This window comes from Gopherus evgoodei, chromosome 9 (genome assembly GCF_007399415.2).
Source record: "Gopherus evgoodei ecotype Sinaloan lineage chromosome 9, rGopEvg1_v1.p, whole genome shotgun sequence".
NCBI classification, from domain to species: Eukaryota; Metazoa; Chordata; order Testudines; family Testudinidae; genus Gopherus; species Gopherus evgoodei.
In genome coordinates this window covers 3801389-3815764 of record NC_044330.1, presented here as the reverse complement: position 1 = coordinate 3815764, position 14376 = coordinate 3801389, and the positions used below count along the sequence as shown (strand labels likewise).

General features: G+C 49.0%; 1 protein-coding gene across 4 annotated transcripts in view; it reads left to right on the top strand.

Moving 5' to 3' along the window:
- The window catches only part of IL1RAP (interleukin 1 receptor accessory protein), a 63185-nt gene that overhangs the window by 16382 nt on the left and 32427 nt on the right, over positions 1-14376 (top strand). For all 4 annotated transcript variants that reach the window (XM_030575738.1, XM_030575741.1, XM_030575742.1 and 1 more), the window contains one exon: positions 3217-3284. In XM_030575738.1, coding sequence (XP_030431598.1) covers positions 3218-3284 — 67 coding nt within the window. In that variant the 5' untranslated portion in view covers position 3217. The remainder of the gene's footprint in view (positions 1-3216; positions 3285-14376) is intronic.

Sequence of the window (14376 nt, the reverse complement as noted above, 5' to 3'; positions counted from 1 at the left end):
GCTCATTTGTGGATTTATTTTGGTGAGAGAACAGGGAAGACTTTGCTGCTCACAGAGTGGACTCTGCAGGCGCAAGAGAACACACAAGATGCTGTGGTGTTTCTCATCGTCAGATCTGACAACAGCCGGGCAGTGCGAGAACTTTGCCCCCACTTCTGATTAAATGTATCACCCATCCCAGCTCCAGCCCTCTGTGCTGTCAGCTGTCTGTTCCCGGCTGAGCAGTCACGACCTCTCTCTTTCCTCCGACTGACCAGCCTAAAAGAAGACAAATAAAGAGTTATTTTATTGTCCATGAGGGAGGCTGGCAGGTAGCATGTTTCTTTTTTAGCCCTGGAACTGTTCTGAATGACTCAGGCAGGTATTTACCGGGCAGCAGTAATGCAGGATTAGGCTATCGGATGGCATTTCACTTTGGATGACAGAAATGCCACGAGAAGACCAGGTCTCTTCATTTTTATTGAGGCCTGGTAATTGGCTCCCAAAGGAAGAAAACAGCTCATGAAAAAGAAACACAAATGCCTAGATTGTCATGTTTCTACTGATCTCTAATACTCAGACTCTGGGGACAATCCTGGAACCTGCCAGCAAGAATTGGTTCCCTGCATGTTTACAGACAGCCAACGAGAGATGAGAGTAGGACCTCATTTGTCATGTCCTCGCAATGCCTCCCAGGACTGGCTAGGGACTATCAGTGGGACCCTTGTGCTCTGTAACTCTAGAGCTAAGCACATTCAGTGCAAACCTACCTTATAGTGAAAGGCAGAGAAGCTCAAAGGTGAAGAGGTGATTGATCTTAGTGCTACATGGGAAACCTTCTGAGAGTAGAAGGCTCTTCAGCGGATGAAGGCAGAACAAAATCCGATGGCTGGAAGTTGGAGCTAGTTAATTTCAGGCTTAAGATAAGGTGCATGTTTCTTTAACAGTGCAGGTAATTAGCTCTTGGGACAATCTACTTAGGGATGTGGTGGAGTCTCCATCACTTGGAGTCTTTAACTGAAGATTGAATGTTTTTTTCTAAAATAAACATGCTCTAGCTCAATCACAAGATATGAGCTAGATGCAGAAATTACTGGGTGAAATTCTCTGGCTTGTGTTCTACAGGAGGTCAGCTAGATGATCACAGTGGCCCTTTCTGGCCTTGCAATCTATGGATATTTGCAGTTTTTTCTTCCTTATCTCCCTCCTCATCCCTTCTGTGAGGAAAATGTGTCCGATCCTACCTTCCCAGCCTCACCTCCTGAGACCCAGAAGACCGCCCCTCTCCCAGGGGGCAATAACTTTACACTCCTTTCCCCATCATCCTGCCTATTCCTTGCTAGCCTGCTTCCTGGTGTGACTGGCACCCACCAACCTCCCTCCACTTAATCCAAAGTCGGGCGGGGTTTGGGGAGAAGCAGCAGGCTGGGAAAGCAGGGTGCTTTGGGGAAGCTTACTGGGAAGAAGGAGGGAGCATTCCTCGGGCAGATGAGGGCGCTTGGTGGGAGAAGGGATGGGCGTGGAGTCATCCCTCCAAGAGCCCCGATCTTAACACACACGAAAGTGGCTGCATAAGGGCTCATTGTTTAGATGAGGGTCCCTGTAGGCTCCTGTGGTTGTTCGTTAAGCGCTGTATAGAAGGCAGCGAAAGGCTGTGCTATTGCATCGCTTTAGTCTCCGTCATTAGCCAGTGGAGCAGTGCCCTTTGCCACTACCATCATGGCTAGGCAGCTTTGCATTCGCAGCCCAGCAGCGGCCTGCTGCCCTTTGCTTGGGGCTGCAGAGAAGCGCAGGATTCTTCCCTGTTTCCCTCTGCTGCTAGGAGAGGCTGGCCCAGCTGGGGGAAGCATCATGACAAATAATCTCAAGTGCAGGTGCCAGAAGCTGGACCCTTAAACCCATGGCCTGGTTTGCAGAGTTGTTAAGCGCACACAGCTCCCACTGGTGGCTGAACTTTTGCTGCCTTAAGGGCTCTGCACTCCTAGAGATTGCTCCCACTGACACACACGGCTAAGTCCAGAGTCTTTGATCAGCTTTGCCTTAGCCACTTCAATTGTCTGCCTGCCTTCACGATCTCCTGGCGCCTGGGAATGTCAATGAAGTTTTCAGTCCCACTAATTACAACATCTAGTAAATGTCAGCTTTCACAACCTGCAGTTTCTGTTCGGCATGCTCAGAAGGCCTGGGGCTGCAGGGAACTTTGCTTTTCAGTGACCAAGAGGATTTGTGAGAGCAGAATGCCAAATGTCAGATATATGTGTTGGCTCATATTCCTGTGCCCTGAATCTGTAATGAATTGGACCAGATAGAGCACAGACTGGGAATCAAGAAACCCGGGTTCTAGACCTAGTTGTGGAGATGAGCTGATTTAAATCATCTCCTGGAGTGACTGGACTGAGGGGTTCGGTGCTGGGATCTGGAGCCTTGAACTATTTATAGGTCATCGGTTCAAATCTGGATTTGACTGAAAGCTATTGCAATCACAATATGACCTAAATCTCATTCCTAAGCGACCTGCCCACTAGATCTGGGTGAACTATTTGCATTCAGCGATTTGTTTGTCAAATTTAGCCTTTCCACCTTTGCAAATTATCGGCAAACAGACTTTGCAACGGTCAGATTGTAAAATGCCTTCATTACTCAGAATCATTAGATTAATGCCTTGTGCAAATGTATTGCATCAGTGGTTAGGCTGCAGGGTGCTTGCTGCGACAATTGCTTTGAATGCACCGAGTGATTGGTCACCTACTGGCAGTCCACAGGGGTCCAGCACTGTTTCTTTGGAGCCAAAACTAGGGTGACCAGATGTCCCGATTTTATAGGGACAGTCCTGATTTTGGGGTCTTTTTCTTATCTAGGCTCCTATTACCCCCTACTCCCTGTCCCAATTTTTCACATTTGCTGTCTGGTCACCCTAGCCAAAGCTCAAGAGTTCTCTTGCTTCCCATGCTGTGTGCTTGCAGTTGGCAGATGCCCATGGTATCTGTGCTTAGACGCTGCCTCTGAATGTTACACTGAGCAAAATGGTTGAACTTAAAACCTGACTTCCACTTTCTAACTAGACTTTTGGGCTTAGGTGCCTCATGCTCCCATGGTGTCTCTATGCAAACTTTTAAAAAAGCCTTAAAATCAAATTCAGAGGTGCTGGAAGGTGCCAGAACAAGGACAAAACTTCCCATCTATGAGTCAAGAGTTTAGTAATAACTGGAACTTCTTTGTGTGTGTTTGTATTGACAGGATGAAGCTGTGCTGCCTCCTGCTGGTTACTTTATGGCTGTGCATGGCCACCCTCAGCAGCAGCTCAGGTAAGAGAGTTGTCAAATTTTGTTTTAGGAAATGGCTGGCAGTGTCTTAGGTTCCACTCTTCCAACTCAGGACAGGAAGCACAAACTCATCTCTGGGCCTTTGAACTCAGCAGGGATGGATTTATTGCTTAAAAATAGTTTTGTTTTGTTTTTATTCCTGGATGCAAACACTCTGGTCAGTAACGTTATCCCATTTTACAGCTGGTAAAACAGAGACTCAGTATGGGGGGGAATGACTTGCCTGAGTCAGGCGGGGCTGGAAACTAAACCCGAGAATCTTTCCTTCCTGTTTGGATCTGGAACATGAGATTCTGGCCCTTGAATTCTGACTCATGTTCTCAGTCACGGCTGCTGAGAGTGGAACTTCGTGAATGGGCCAAGCTCGCATGCCAGCCTCATTGAGTCATGTTTCTAGCAGGAAATATGCTGTAATCCTCGTGGGCCGTCTGGCTCGCATTCAGCTGGGCTGCTCATGAAGAGGAGGATTGTATCTGTATCGGCCCTACGCTTCCTATCTGGGGTGAAGGAGAGGTGTTGGAAGGAAAACGGAAGGGGGAGGACAAGCTCTAGCTTTATTAGGGAAAACACATTAAAGAATGAACATTGCAGGCGGCCAGTGGAGGTTCGGTATGTCCCTTGTGGGCATCGGCCTCGTTGCACCATTTACCGAGCCTGCACTTGGATAACCCCCCGGAGTCCCTACATGGGTCCCCATCCCTTGCTCATTGGAGCTGTCCTGGCTCTGCCGGGTCCCGAGAGCTCCATGCCCCTGGTGGGTGGGAAAGCGGGTTGGATTCACCCTTCCGTGCATTTCTCCCATGGAATCAAAACTGCCCTGTCTGCAGGGTAGACAATCTCCCCTTCCTTTTCGGGCAGGGTGCTGCTCTCTGGCAGCACGCCAGAAAGTGTTACCGGAGTATTTCACGCCGTTGCTCGCTGCAGTGACGGATCTGGGAAGCCCAAGCCAGTGAGCAAAACCAATTCCCCGCAGTGCCGTGGTTTGTAGCTCCTGGCCTGTTGCCTCTGCAGGTGTTGCTGAGTTTGTTTAGGCTTGTGCTAAAATGAGGACATGAGAAGCAGGTGCTACGAGGTGGAGTTGTATGATCTACTGATTAGACTAAGGTGCCAAAAGGACTCCTCATTCTTTTTGCTGATACAGACTAACATGTCTACCGCTCTGAAACCTGATTAGATTATGGGGCTGGGAGCCAGGACTGCTGGGTTCTGTGCCCAGCTCTGCCCTTGGCTTGCTTTGTACCCTTAGGCAGGACACAAAGAAGTGTCCACCGATTTTAGTGTTTTAGCTGTTGGGTGCCCTCCGTGGGACCCCAGGCCTACTATGAAAAGGGTTGAGAATCCATAGCTCCCCTGGGCTCTGCCTTAAAAGGGAGTTAACCGCTGTCAGGAAGGGACGCACTTTAGTATCCATGGATGGCAGCACGATGTGGGCCACATTCTGGTCTCAGTTCATTGGTGTCAATCCAGATTACCTTTTTTGAGGCCAGTGAAGCTACTCAGATTGACACTGGTTTAAGGGCCATCATAACCCATTCTGCACTGCAAAATACTGGCTGTTTTGTGTTTGAATACTACACTCCCTTATTTGCTCCTGATCATCGTTTTATAGATGACTCTGATTTTACTGCAAGTTCCATTTGTATCACTTACCTGACCAGGCTGCCTTCGTATTCTTCACGGTCTTTCAACTTTGGTGAAGGGTAGAGGATTGGGAGAAAATCATCGGCAGTATTACTGTTGTGGGGAACTAGAAAGGACTGGTTAAGAGCCTGTAATGCTGCCAGCAGAGATGGGAAAGCCTCGTCCTGAGCTCTGATTATTTAAAGGATCTGTCTAGAGTTGAGGAATAAATGCTGTCCAAAAAGTAACTCTTCATTGCCATTCAGCATCATGCATATATAGAAAATCATGTCCCTTTCCTTACCTATCCAAACAGGCCGGGTGATCGAGTGGAATGAGCAACAGCAGTGCAAGCCAGGGATGCTTGGGGCCAAGTTCTGTGCAGATTTACACCCCATGCTGTCCCTAAAGGGAGTTGTAAGTCAGTACGAAATCAGTGTAAATTGTTAGGTCTTTCTATGGATGAGGGAGGATTTGATAGTTGCTTTCAGCTACCTGAAAAGGGGTTCCAAAGACGATGGATCTAGACTGTTCTCAGTGGTACAAGGTGACAGAACAAGGAGCAATGGTCTCAAGTTGCAGTAGGGGAGGTTTAGGTTGGATATTAGGAAAAGCTTTTTCACTAGGAGGGTGGCGAAGCACTGGAATGGGTTACCTAGGGAGGTGATGGAATCTCCATCCTTTGAGGTTTTTAAGGTCAGTCTCAACAAAGCCCTGGCTGGGATAAGTCAGTTGGGAATTGGTCCTGCTTTGAGCAGGGGGTTGGACTAGATACCTCCTGAGGTCCCTTCCAGCCCTGATATTCTCTGATTCTATGTTTCTATTCCAGATTCTGCTTTCAGGGCCTGACCTGGCTCCCTCTGAAATTAGTTGCACAACTCCAGTTGACTTCAGTGGTACGGAGTTGAGACTTTCAGCTTACGGTGTAAATCCACTGTAACTCATCTGCCCTCAGTGGTAACTCATCTGCCCAGAAGTAGGCCCTCTGGGTCAAATCATCCCCGGTTTAACCTCCCACCAGGGATCAATTTAGCCTAATGGTGGGCAACCTTCGGCCCACGGGCTGCATGCAGCCCATCAGGGTAATCCGCTGGCAGGCTGCCAGATGGTTTGTTTACATTTGCACAGCTGCCCGCAGCTCCCAGTGGCCACGGTTCGCCGTTCCTGGCCAATGGGAGCTGTGGGAAGCGGTGCAGGCTGCAGGTTGCCCACCACTGATTTAGCCTGTCTCCCACTCGTTCCGATGGGTGTGTAGTTACTTATGGCCAGGGATAATTTGAGGATTAATAAATTACTGTCTGTGAAACACTTTGAAGAGGCAAAGCTTTGTATCCATTCTTGGGAAGTATTGCTACACAGCTGTTATTCGAATGATGGGATTCCAATGACCATATTTCTCCTATGAGTGGTGACAGCCCCAGAACCCAGAGCTTGCGTATTTTAGGGTGTAAAGTAACAAGAAAAGTAGATGGAAATGTCTGTGTTTTTTTTTAAATGAACAACCGCCCCTCTCATGCCCTCTGCCCCCACCCCATCTTCTAATATTTCCTGCCTCACCCCCCCTCGTCCATTCCCCTGGCTGCTCAGGTATGTTTTTATGACCTGCTGCACCATTTTTAAGCACAGTCCTGGAGCTGCTTTCATCTCCAAGGTTTATTTTCAATGCTTTGAAGATAGGTTGTTCCCCACCCAACATTTTAAGTGAAGTTATACTGGGGAAAGATGCCTGATCCACAGCTGTAGGGGAACTGGGAGGTCTGGCTGCAAAGCAGGTAGAGCAGTTAGCCACCCCCATGTTGTACTTACCAATGTGCATTAACCCCTAGCTGCTGAGATTCCTTCTGCAGACAAGAGAGGAGTTCAGTCTCTATGTCCAAGCAGGCAGCAGCTCTCAGAAGGGAGGAGCCCATTTCACTTAGGTCACTGATATGAGGTCAGTTGGTCACTTTCAATCTCTCCTCACATGAATCAGATTTGAACTGGTGGCTTCTTTGATCCAAGCTCCATATCATATTATCTGAGTCACCTAATCTCTTCCCCTCGGTTTAGTTTGGTGTAATAAGCCAAAATTCGAAGCCAGAGGGGCCGGGGTGATGCTTTGAGACCAGCCAGCAACGTCCATATCTCACATCTTGTTTGGGTGTTTCGTTTCTGTTCGACTCCGCTGTTGATTGAAAACCTGTTAGACGCACTTTGAGGTCCCTTCGAGGTGTAACTGGATTTTGGCGGCCAGGGGCAGCAGTTGCAGTCGCCTTGTCAAAAGGTATAAGCTAAGCAGGGCTGCGCTTGCATGAGAGGTCCATGGAAACCCCAGCATGCTGCAAGGAACAGCCAATGCTGCTGCCTGGTGTCACGGGCACTGGGCTGTGTGAGACGGGAGCTTACAGAGAAGCTGTGGGAAAATGAGGATCCTGAGATCACCAGATACCAGGTCAAGGGAAGGAGCCCCCTGGGCTTTGGATCCACCCATTGCTCGTCCTGCGTAGGGAAAGGGTATCCTGGATTGTAGTCACGTTTGCTCTGCTCTTCCCCCTCCCCCGATGACTCTTCTGTTGTGTGAATAGATAGACCACGTGAGGGTGTGGTGTGGAGGTTTGCTGGGGAGCATCTCCCCTGTGCCATTTCCCAGTAGGTAGTAGGCATGGCAGTGGAACGGTCTTGGGCTGGAACGTGTGTACGAAGTTAGAATCACAAGACACAGTCGGTATGAAGGGAACAGGTAATTGCCCAGTTCCTGCTCTCTGCGTGAACGTACTCACATTTGGCTGCTGGCGCACACTTTTGTATTCAGTCTGCCTTCTTCTCTCCCTCTGGAATTGTGACACCAGCCCCTGCAGTCTTGGCTTGGAGCGGAGGGTGAGGGATTTTCTGGACATTACTATGTTTTACTTAGTTGCCTTTCATGACCAACTTTTCTTGTCTCGTTGACACTGATTCTTTGTCAAGCCGAATGTGAGCCTGGCTCTCTCCTCCCCGCTCAGGGCATTGCTGAGTCAAATCAGCTCTGCTGAAGATGGTAAGGCAGCGGCAGCTAAAGATGGCAGGAAGCTGCTAAGATGATAGTAGGCCAGTGGTTTTCAACCTCTTTTCATTTGCAGACCCCTGAAAAATTTCGAATGAAGGTGCAGACCCCTTTGGAAGTCTTAGCTGTAATCTGTGGACCCCTGGGAGTCCACAGATCATGGGTTGAAAACCGCTGTAATAGAGCATTGTTCACTGTTGCTTCTGAGATGGGTGTGCTGGAGGAAAGCGCAGATAAGATTGGATGAAGCTCGCTCTGGTGTCTGCTAGGGCAAAGCATCAGGCGCTTAAATCATAGAATATCAGGGTTGGCAGGGACCTCAGGTGGTCATCTAGTCCCACCCTCTGCTCAAAGCAGGACCGATCTCCAACTAAATCAGTACACTTGTCTGCGGATCCACTAAGAAACAACCATTACTGGCTCGCAGCCTGCTGTTATCGTGCAATCAAACACTTTGCAGGGAGGGCAGCTTTCCAAGGATTCAAGACAATTAAAAAGGATGCTTCTATTTGGCAATGGCATAGTAGCAGATGCCAGCAGGGTAGATGGTTTGCCGCATAAACAGCTCTTTGTAATGTCATCTCCAAGATTTTAACTAGTGATGGACAAAACTGGGGATGGGGTTGGTTTGGCAGAATTTCATTGGTCAGAAGTTTTGAAAAACAAAAAACTGAAAGGAACTGGCAAGGGCTTAGAAGTGGGTCCTAATTCTTTTGAACCATGAAAGTTTGAGGAAGGTGCGATAAAGAGTTCTGGATTTGGCATATCTGTAACTTAACCTGCTTTAAAGTCCTTTCCTTTACAATAATATACAAAAGAATGTGCCCACTTAGTACATCTATTATAGCTCTGAGCACTTTATAAAAGAGGTCAGCATTATTATCCCCATTTTACAAATGGGGAAACTGAGGCACTGAGTGAGGCAGTGATTTGCCCAGGGTTACTGAGCCGGCCAGTGGCAGAGCCATGGATAGAACCCAGGTTCCCAGAGTCTCAGTGCTGTGCCCTAGCTACTTACCGTGTATATCTGATGAAATTTGGGCACGTGTGCGTGCGCGGGTGCTTCTGTTGGTGTGTTGTGCGCGTGTGTGTGGAGGAGATGGTCTGTGTGTCTGCAGGGGGCGTTCCTAATGGGGGAGTGGGGAGCATTGTGAACAAACTGCAATGTTCCAGAATTTTATTTTCTACTTTCCGGAGGTCGCGCGACACCGTTATTTTCCCTCCTTCCCAGCACTTTCCTTTGTGCAGAGAGGAAACCCCCGGCTTCGCTCAGCTTCTGAGCAAGGTCCCGGCTCCCTGCTAAGCCTCCTCACCCATGATACAGCCAGGCTGAGCAAGGGGGCAGGTTTTTAAAGCAAGAGAACAAAGATGGTGATGATAAAAAAAATCTGCCTGCGTGCGAGGTCAGTGCTGTAACACCCACAGCCCGGGTCATTCAGCGTTAACTCCCCTCCTCCGTATGAGCTGCTTTTCCCCGTGCATCAGAGAAGAACTGTAGAAGGAGGGACTCCTCCCTTCTCATCCTTCTCTCAAGGAACATTGAACTCATGCAGTGGCCTTAGAATGACCTTTGTCTCTGCTCTCCAGCCTCCTGGGTTGGAGGTGGATCGTTGACTCCTGACACACCGGCTGGAACAACTTTGCCCACCTCCTTGCATCTCACTTGCTCCCTGTTCCCTTTCCCAGGCAGGATTGTAAACCAGCCTCTTCCCTGCGGCCTGCAGCCTCTGAACAGCCAGTTCTGCACATTGGTGTTTACTGATGCTGGCTTTCCATGCCTTGTCCCATCCCACTTTTCCTTCCCCCTTCGGCACTCATTGTTCCTCTTGCTGACACATTGCAATAGTCGGTGGTTTAGGGCGTCGGACTGGGACTCAGGAGATCTGGTCTAATTCCAGTCTCTGTCATGAACGCGCTGCGTGACGGCAGTCTCTCGGGACCTAGGTTCCGCCAGCTGTATAATGGGTATAACAACATGTATCTCATCAACCCTTTGTCAATTCAGATTTTAACTTTTCAGGTCCAGAACTGTGTTTTCCTGTGTGTTTGTACAGCACCAGGTGCAACAGGGCTTCAGTCTCGAGACGGCAGCAGTACAAATTAATGCGAATAATAGTGACACTTGCATGCATTATTTTAAAATTAAATTGTATTGGCATCTCCAGGGTGAGTATCCGTGGACTATAATAGAATTTCATCAGCTCTCTCTGCTAGGCATCTTTAATGCTCCTTTTGCTACCATATCTGGGAGTCTGTCTACACAGCAAAGAAAGACCCGTGGCTGGCCAGTGCCAGCTGAGTTGGGCTTGGGTTGCAGGGCTGTTTCATTGCTGTGTAGACTCCCACCCTGCAGGGTCCTCCAGCCCAAGCCCAGAAGTCTACACAAGTCCCTCAAGCCACAGAGTGAATGCTGATTCCACCTAGCTTACCTCTGACAGGTCTAATTTGTGCAGGGGACATTTCAGAGACAGGAAACTGTCTGTGCCTGGATTGTGAAAGCCAGAGCCCAAGATAGTGTAAGCCCCGGCAGCTCCATTAACTTCAGTGGAGCTATGCCAGCTGAGGATTGCTCCCTGAGTTCTGGATGCTTCTCTTGCACCGAGCCCCGAAGCCCTCCTTGGTGTCATTGTTCTGCTTTGTAGTAAGGCTGGACCTGAGCTATCCCATCAGTATTTAGAATGAAATCCTTTGTGTTGTGGAAGAATATTTGCCGGACTTGAACTGTGCAGGGAAGAACGAAATGCCCTTGTCACCTGTTGAGCCTGACATCGCCAGCTGAAGTGTTATGGGCTTGCTGGCATCGGCAGCAAATACGTTTCTGAACTTCTAATGAAGCCTAACGAAGTGGGGATGGGGAGGGGTGCAGCAGGTTGCTGGCACACAAAACACTGCTGAATGCAAACACATCAAGATCAGTTTCCAGCCCAGATTAAATCTCCCACATCCTGGGCAAATGATACAACCAGCTCTCTCCACAGCAGGTTCTGCGTTGTTCTGCGACAGCGGCAGGCTAGTCATAGCAGCAAAGGGCGTTATCAGCATTGGTAAAAGAGCCACTGAACAGCTGAAGAGGAAGAAATTTCTTGTGTGTGTGTGACAGATCACGTCACTCGTCCTCCTAGACAAACCCAATCTCTCAGGCACAAGGCACCCACTGTGGTAAATCTAAATGCGCATCAGCCTGTGGGTAATGGCTGCCTGGCTGCATCCTTTCACAGCAGCCTGAGCCAGGTAGGAAGGGGTAGAGGGGAGCCCGTCTCATGCCCTGAAAGGTTTATATGTCAGATGCAATGCTTGTTTCTGCTGTCCAAGTTGAGATTGACGGTCCTAGGCTTTCCTTCCTGCGTTTTTGGGGCTGGGGAGCAGTCAACCTCTCCATGTTCCCCTGTAATCTAAAGCCAGCCCCCTGCTTTGTGGTGTACGGTGTAGCCGTTCTTTATCAGCATGGCTGCCGGCTGCGTTTTGAGTTCACGCACTGCGGTTTGCAGCCCGCCACCTTCTCCAAGTTGGGATTCCTAAGCATGTCTTGACTCCTGAATCCGTGCAATGGACTCAGCAATTGCTGGCCATTCCTTTTGTGACAGCCTTACTAAACGGTCAGGAAAATTTACCCAGCCCAGGTAACACCTCTCCTTGCCCACCGGTTACCAGAGTGATTGACAATCACGGAAAACCACAATTCTCTTTTATGTGGCCATCGACCAACACCCCCCTGCCCACCACACTGTGGGCAGTGCTGACTTGGGAGCATTTCCAAAGTACAAAGGATTGTTCAGGATTGCAGAGTTCATTGGCCTTGAGCCCAGAACATGTGTTGCCATTTTTACGTAGGTTTCTCTTCCCCTCTGGCCCTGCCATTTGAAGAAATAAAGACAAGTGACACTTACCCAGCCCAAGGGGACATAGTGAAGTGAGTGGCACATGGAGTGCAGGTGAGAACGAACCCCAGGGAGCCCTCATGTACGGTCCCCTGATCTAATCCCAAGACATCACTCCCTGTTCACAGAGGAAGGACAGCACTTCCTTCTCTTAATGCAGGGGTTCTCAGACTTCTGTACCGGTGACCTTTTCACACAGCTAGCCTCGGAGTGGACCCCCCTTATACATTAAAAATACCTTTTTATCAATTTAACACCATTATAAATGCTGGAGGCAAAGCTGGGTTTGGGGTGGAGGCTGACAGCTCTCGACCTCCCATGTAATAACCTTGCGACCCCCTGAGGGGGCCTGACCCCCATTTTGAGAACCCCTGCCTTAACGGGAAGCAGAGGAAAGGATGAGGCTGTAGGCTTTCTTTGTGAAAATAAATACCCCTAAAGCATATAGCAGTAAAGTTTCATCAGGCCTGTAAGCAGGCAGTCGCTGACTGAGCGTTCTGCTTTGCTAACAACTCTGAAGTCCTGACCTTGTATAAATCAAGTAGCCTGGACCTCATGCTTAGCAATGTGTTGGTTACAGTTGGCCTTGTCCATGATGTATGTGTCCCATTCAGCTTTGACCGTGATGCTGGTTAGCCAATGTTTTGGACTTACAGGATGAGGGGTTCAGTAGCACTCAGCATTGGCCTGACTCTGTTTCCAGGGAAGGCCCATAGGAGTTTTACCGCTGGCTTCACTAGGAGCAGAGTTAGGCCAATGCTGTGTGCTTCTGAAAACACCAGCCAGAGAGTTTTAAAGGAAATAATTTTTACAAATCTAGTTTCACTTTTCACTCTTTATGCCGTTCGCTATCCGCTCAGCATGGCTTCCTGTTGACAGTCCATTTCACCAGGTTTCTCCTGCTGGTTTGGGTGTCTCCTGTTCCAAGGGAATACACATTCAGTTTTCATTGACATTTTTAGACTCACAAGAAAAACATTTCTATTCAGATTGGGTCAGATTCTTTAATTCTTACATTTAAGTAGCACTTAGTTATGCAAGCTCATGTTGCCCAGCGCAAGGGTAGTGAAGTCTGTCCCATTAGGTTGTGTTGGCCCCACTCTTCACCTTCTTTGTTTTTCAATGTCAATTTTGGGCCAAAATACTTTCCACTGTCCCTTTGAGGAGGAGGATGTGCCAGAAGGGCCTGATCCTTGGAAGGCAATGGGAGACAGCAAGATTGGCCCAAAGGAAATAGGTCTGAGGACTCTGTTTTCTGTCTAGAAATGCTCCTCCAATCTCTGCACACGTGAGAGGCTCTGTGGTAAATCCCCTCCCATGTGCACTGTCATGGTATGACGGCACTGCTGCATCTGACTCGGTTTTCTGTGTGATTCACTCTGGTTTTCTGGCATGAGAAGGAGGCTTGCCACTACCTGACACCTCTCACGAGCCACAGCCCCGTTTCCTGTGTGTGTGCAGGGCCTGACGCTAAGGTAGGATGTGTTGTCATACCACTAGCCTCTCTCGGCTTACAGAGGAGAATTAGGAAACACAGCGGTTAGCCAGCACAGTGGCTTTGGGATTCATTTGCATTCCGTGTCCATTTTATTAAGGAGCTTCCATGCTGAGGCAAAGGCGGGGAAAAGAGATGCCTGTTAAAGAACAGCAAAGAATCCTGTGGCACCTTATAGACTAACAGACATTTTGGAGCATGAGCTTTCGTGGGCGAAGACCCACTTCGTCAGATACATCTAACGAAATGGGTATTCACCCACGAAAGCTCATGCTCCAAAACATCTGTTAGTCTATAAGGTGCCACAGGATTCTTTGCTGCTTTTGCAGATCCAGACTAACACGGCTACCCCTCTGATACTTGTTAAAGAACAATTGACCTTTTGCTTGTTCTTTGTCTTTATTCCTTTGTTATTGATGAAGATGAATGTGGGTTTGCTCTGCAGCTTTCTTCCTCCCAGCCCAGCTTCTGCCTCTGTCAGACCCTGCAGTGAGCCCTCCTTGATTCTGCTGTATGACGCGTGTGGCCATGGGAATGCATCTCAGGGCTCTGTGCCTTTTCCCATGCTGCTTCCTAGGTCTGGAGCACCCTCCCCAAAGAAGTACACTACGCCTCCTTCCATGCCAGGTCTTCCCGCTGTACCACCAGCAACCTTGCCCGGCCCCCATGTTTCCTTGCCTACGCTATAATAGAAACAAGTCCCTATGTAGTTGGTGGCACAGTGCCATTGAATTCTCCAGCAACAGCCCTTAAGTCCTGTGGCACCGTTAACTGATTCTACCACCAGGAAATACCCTCTGTTCCCAACCCCTGCTGCCCCACACAAACGCACACACAGCTGTGGCATAAAGTTAATCAAGGAGGCATTTTCAGGTAAGGTTTCTCTCCAGGCTGTCCGGGAAGCCTGGCTCTACCCATTCATGTCCTGTGAGGTTGCCCTGGCAGGGACGCAGATCTTGGGGAATTGTAGGAAGAACAGAAAGAAGAAGCCAGGTTTCCAGGTGCCTAGTATTCTGAAGGCAACATCCCCAGCTCCGTCGCCAATGACACCACTAGACA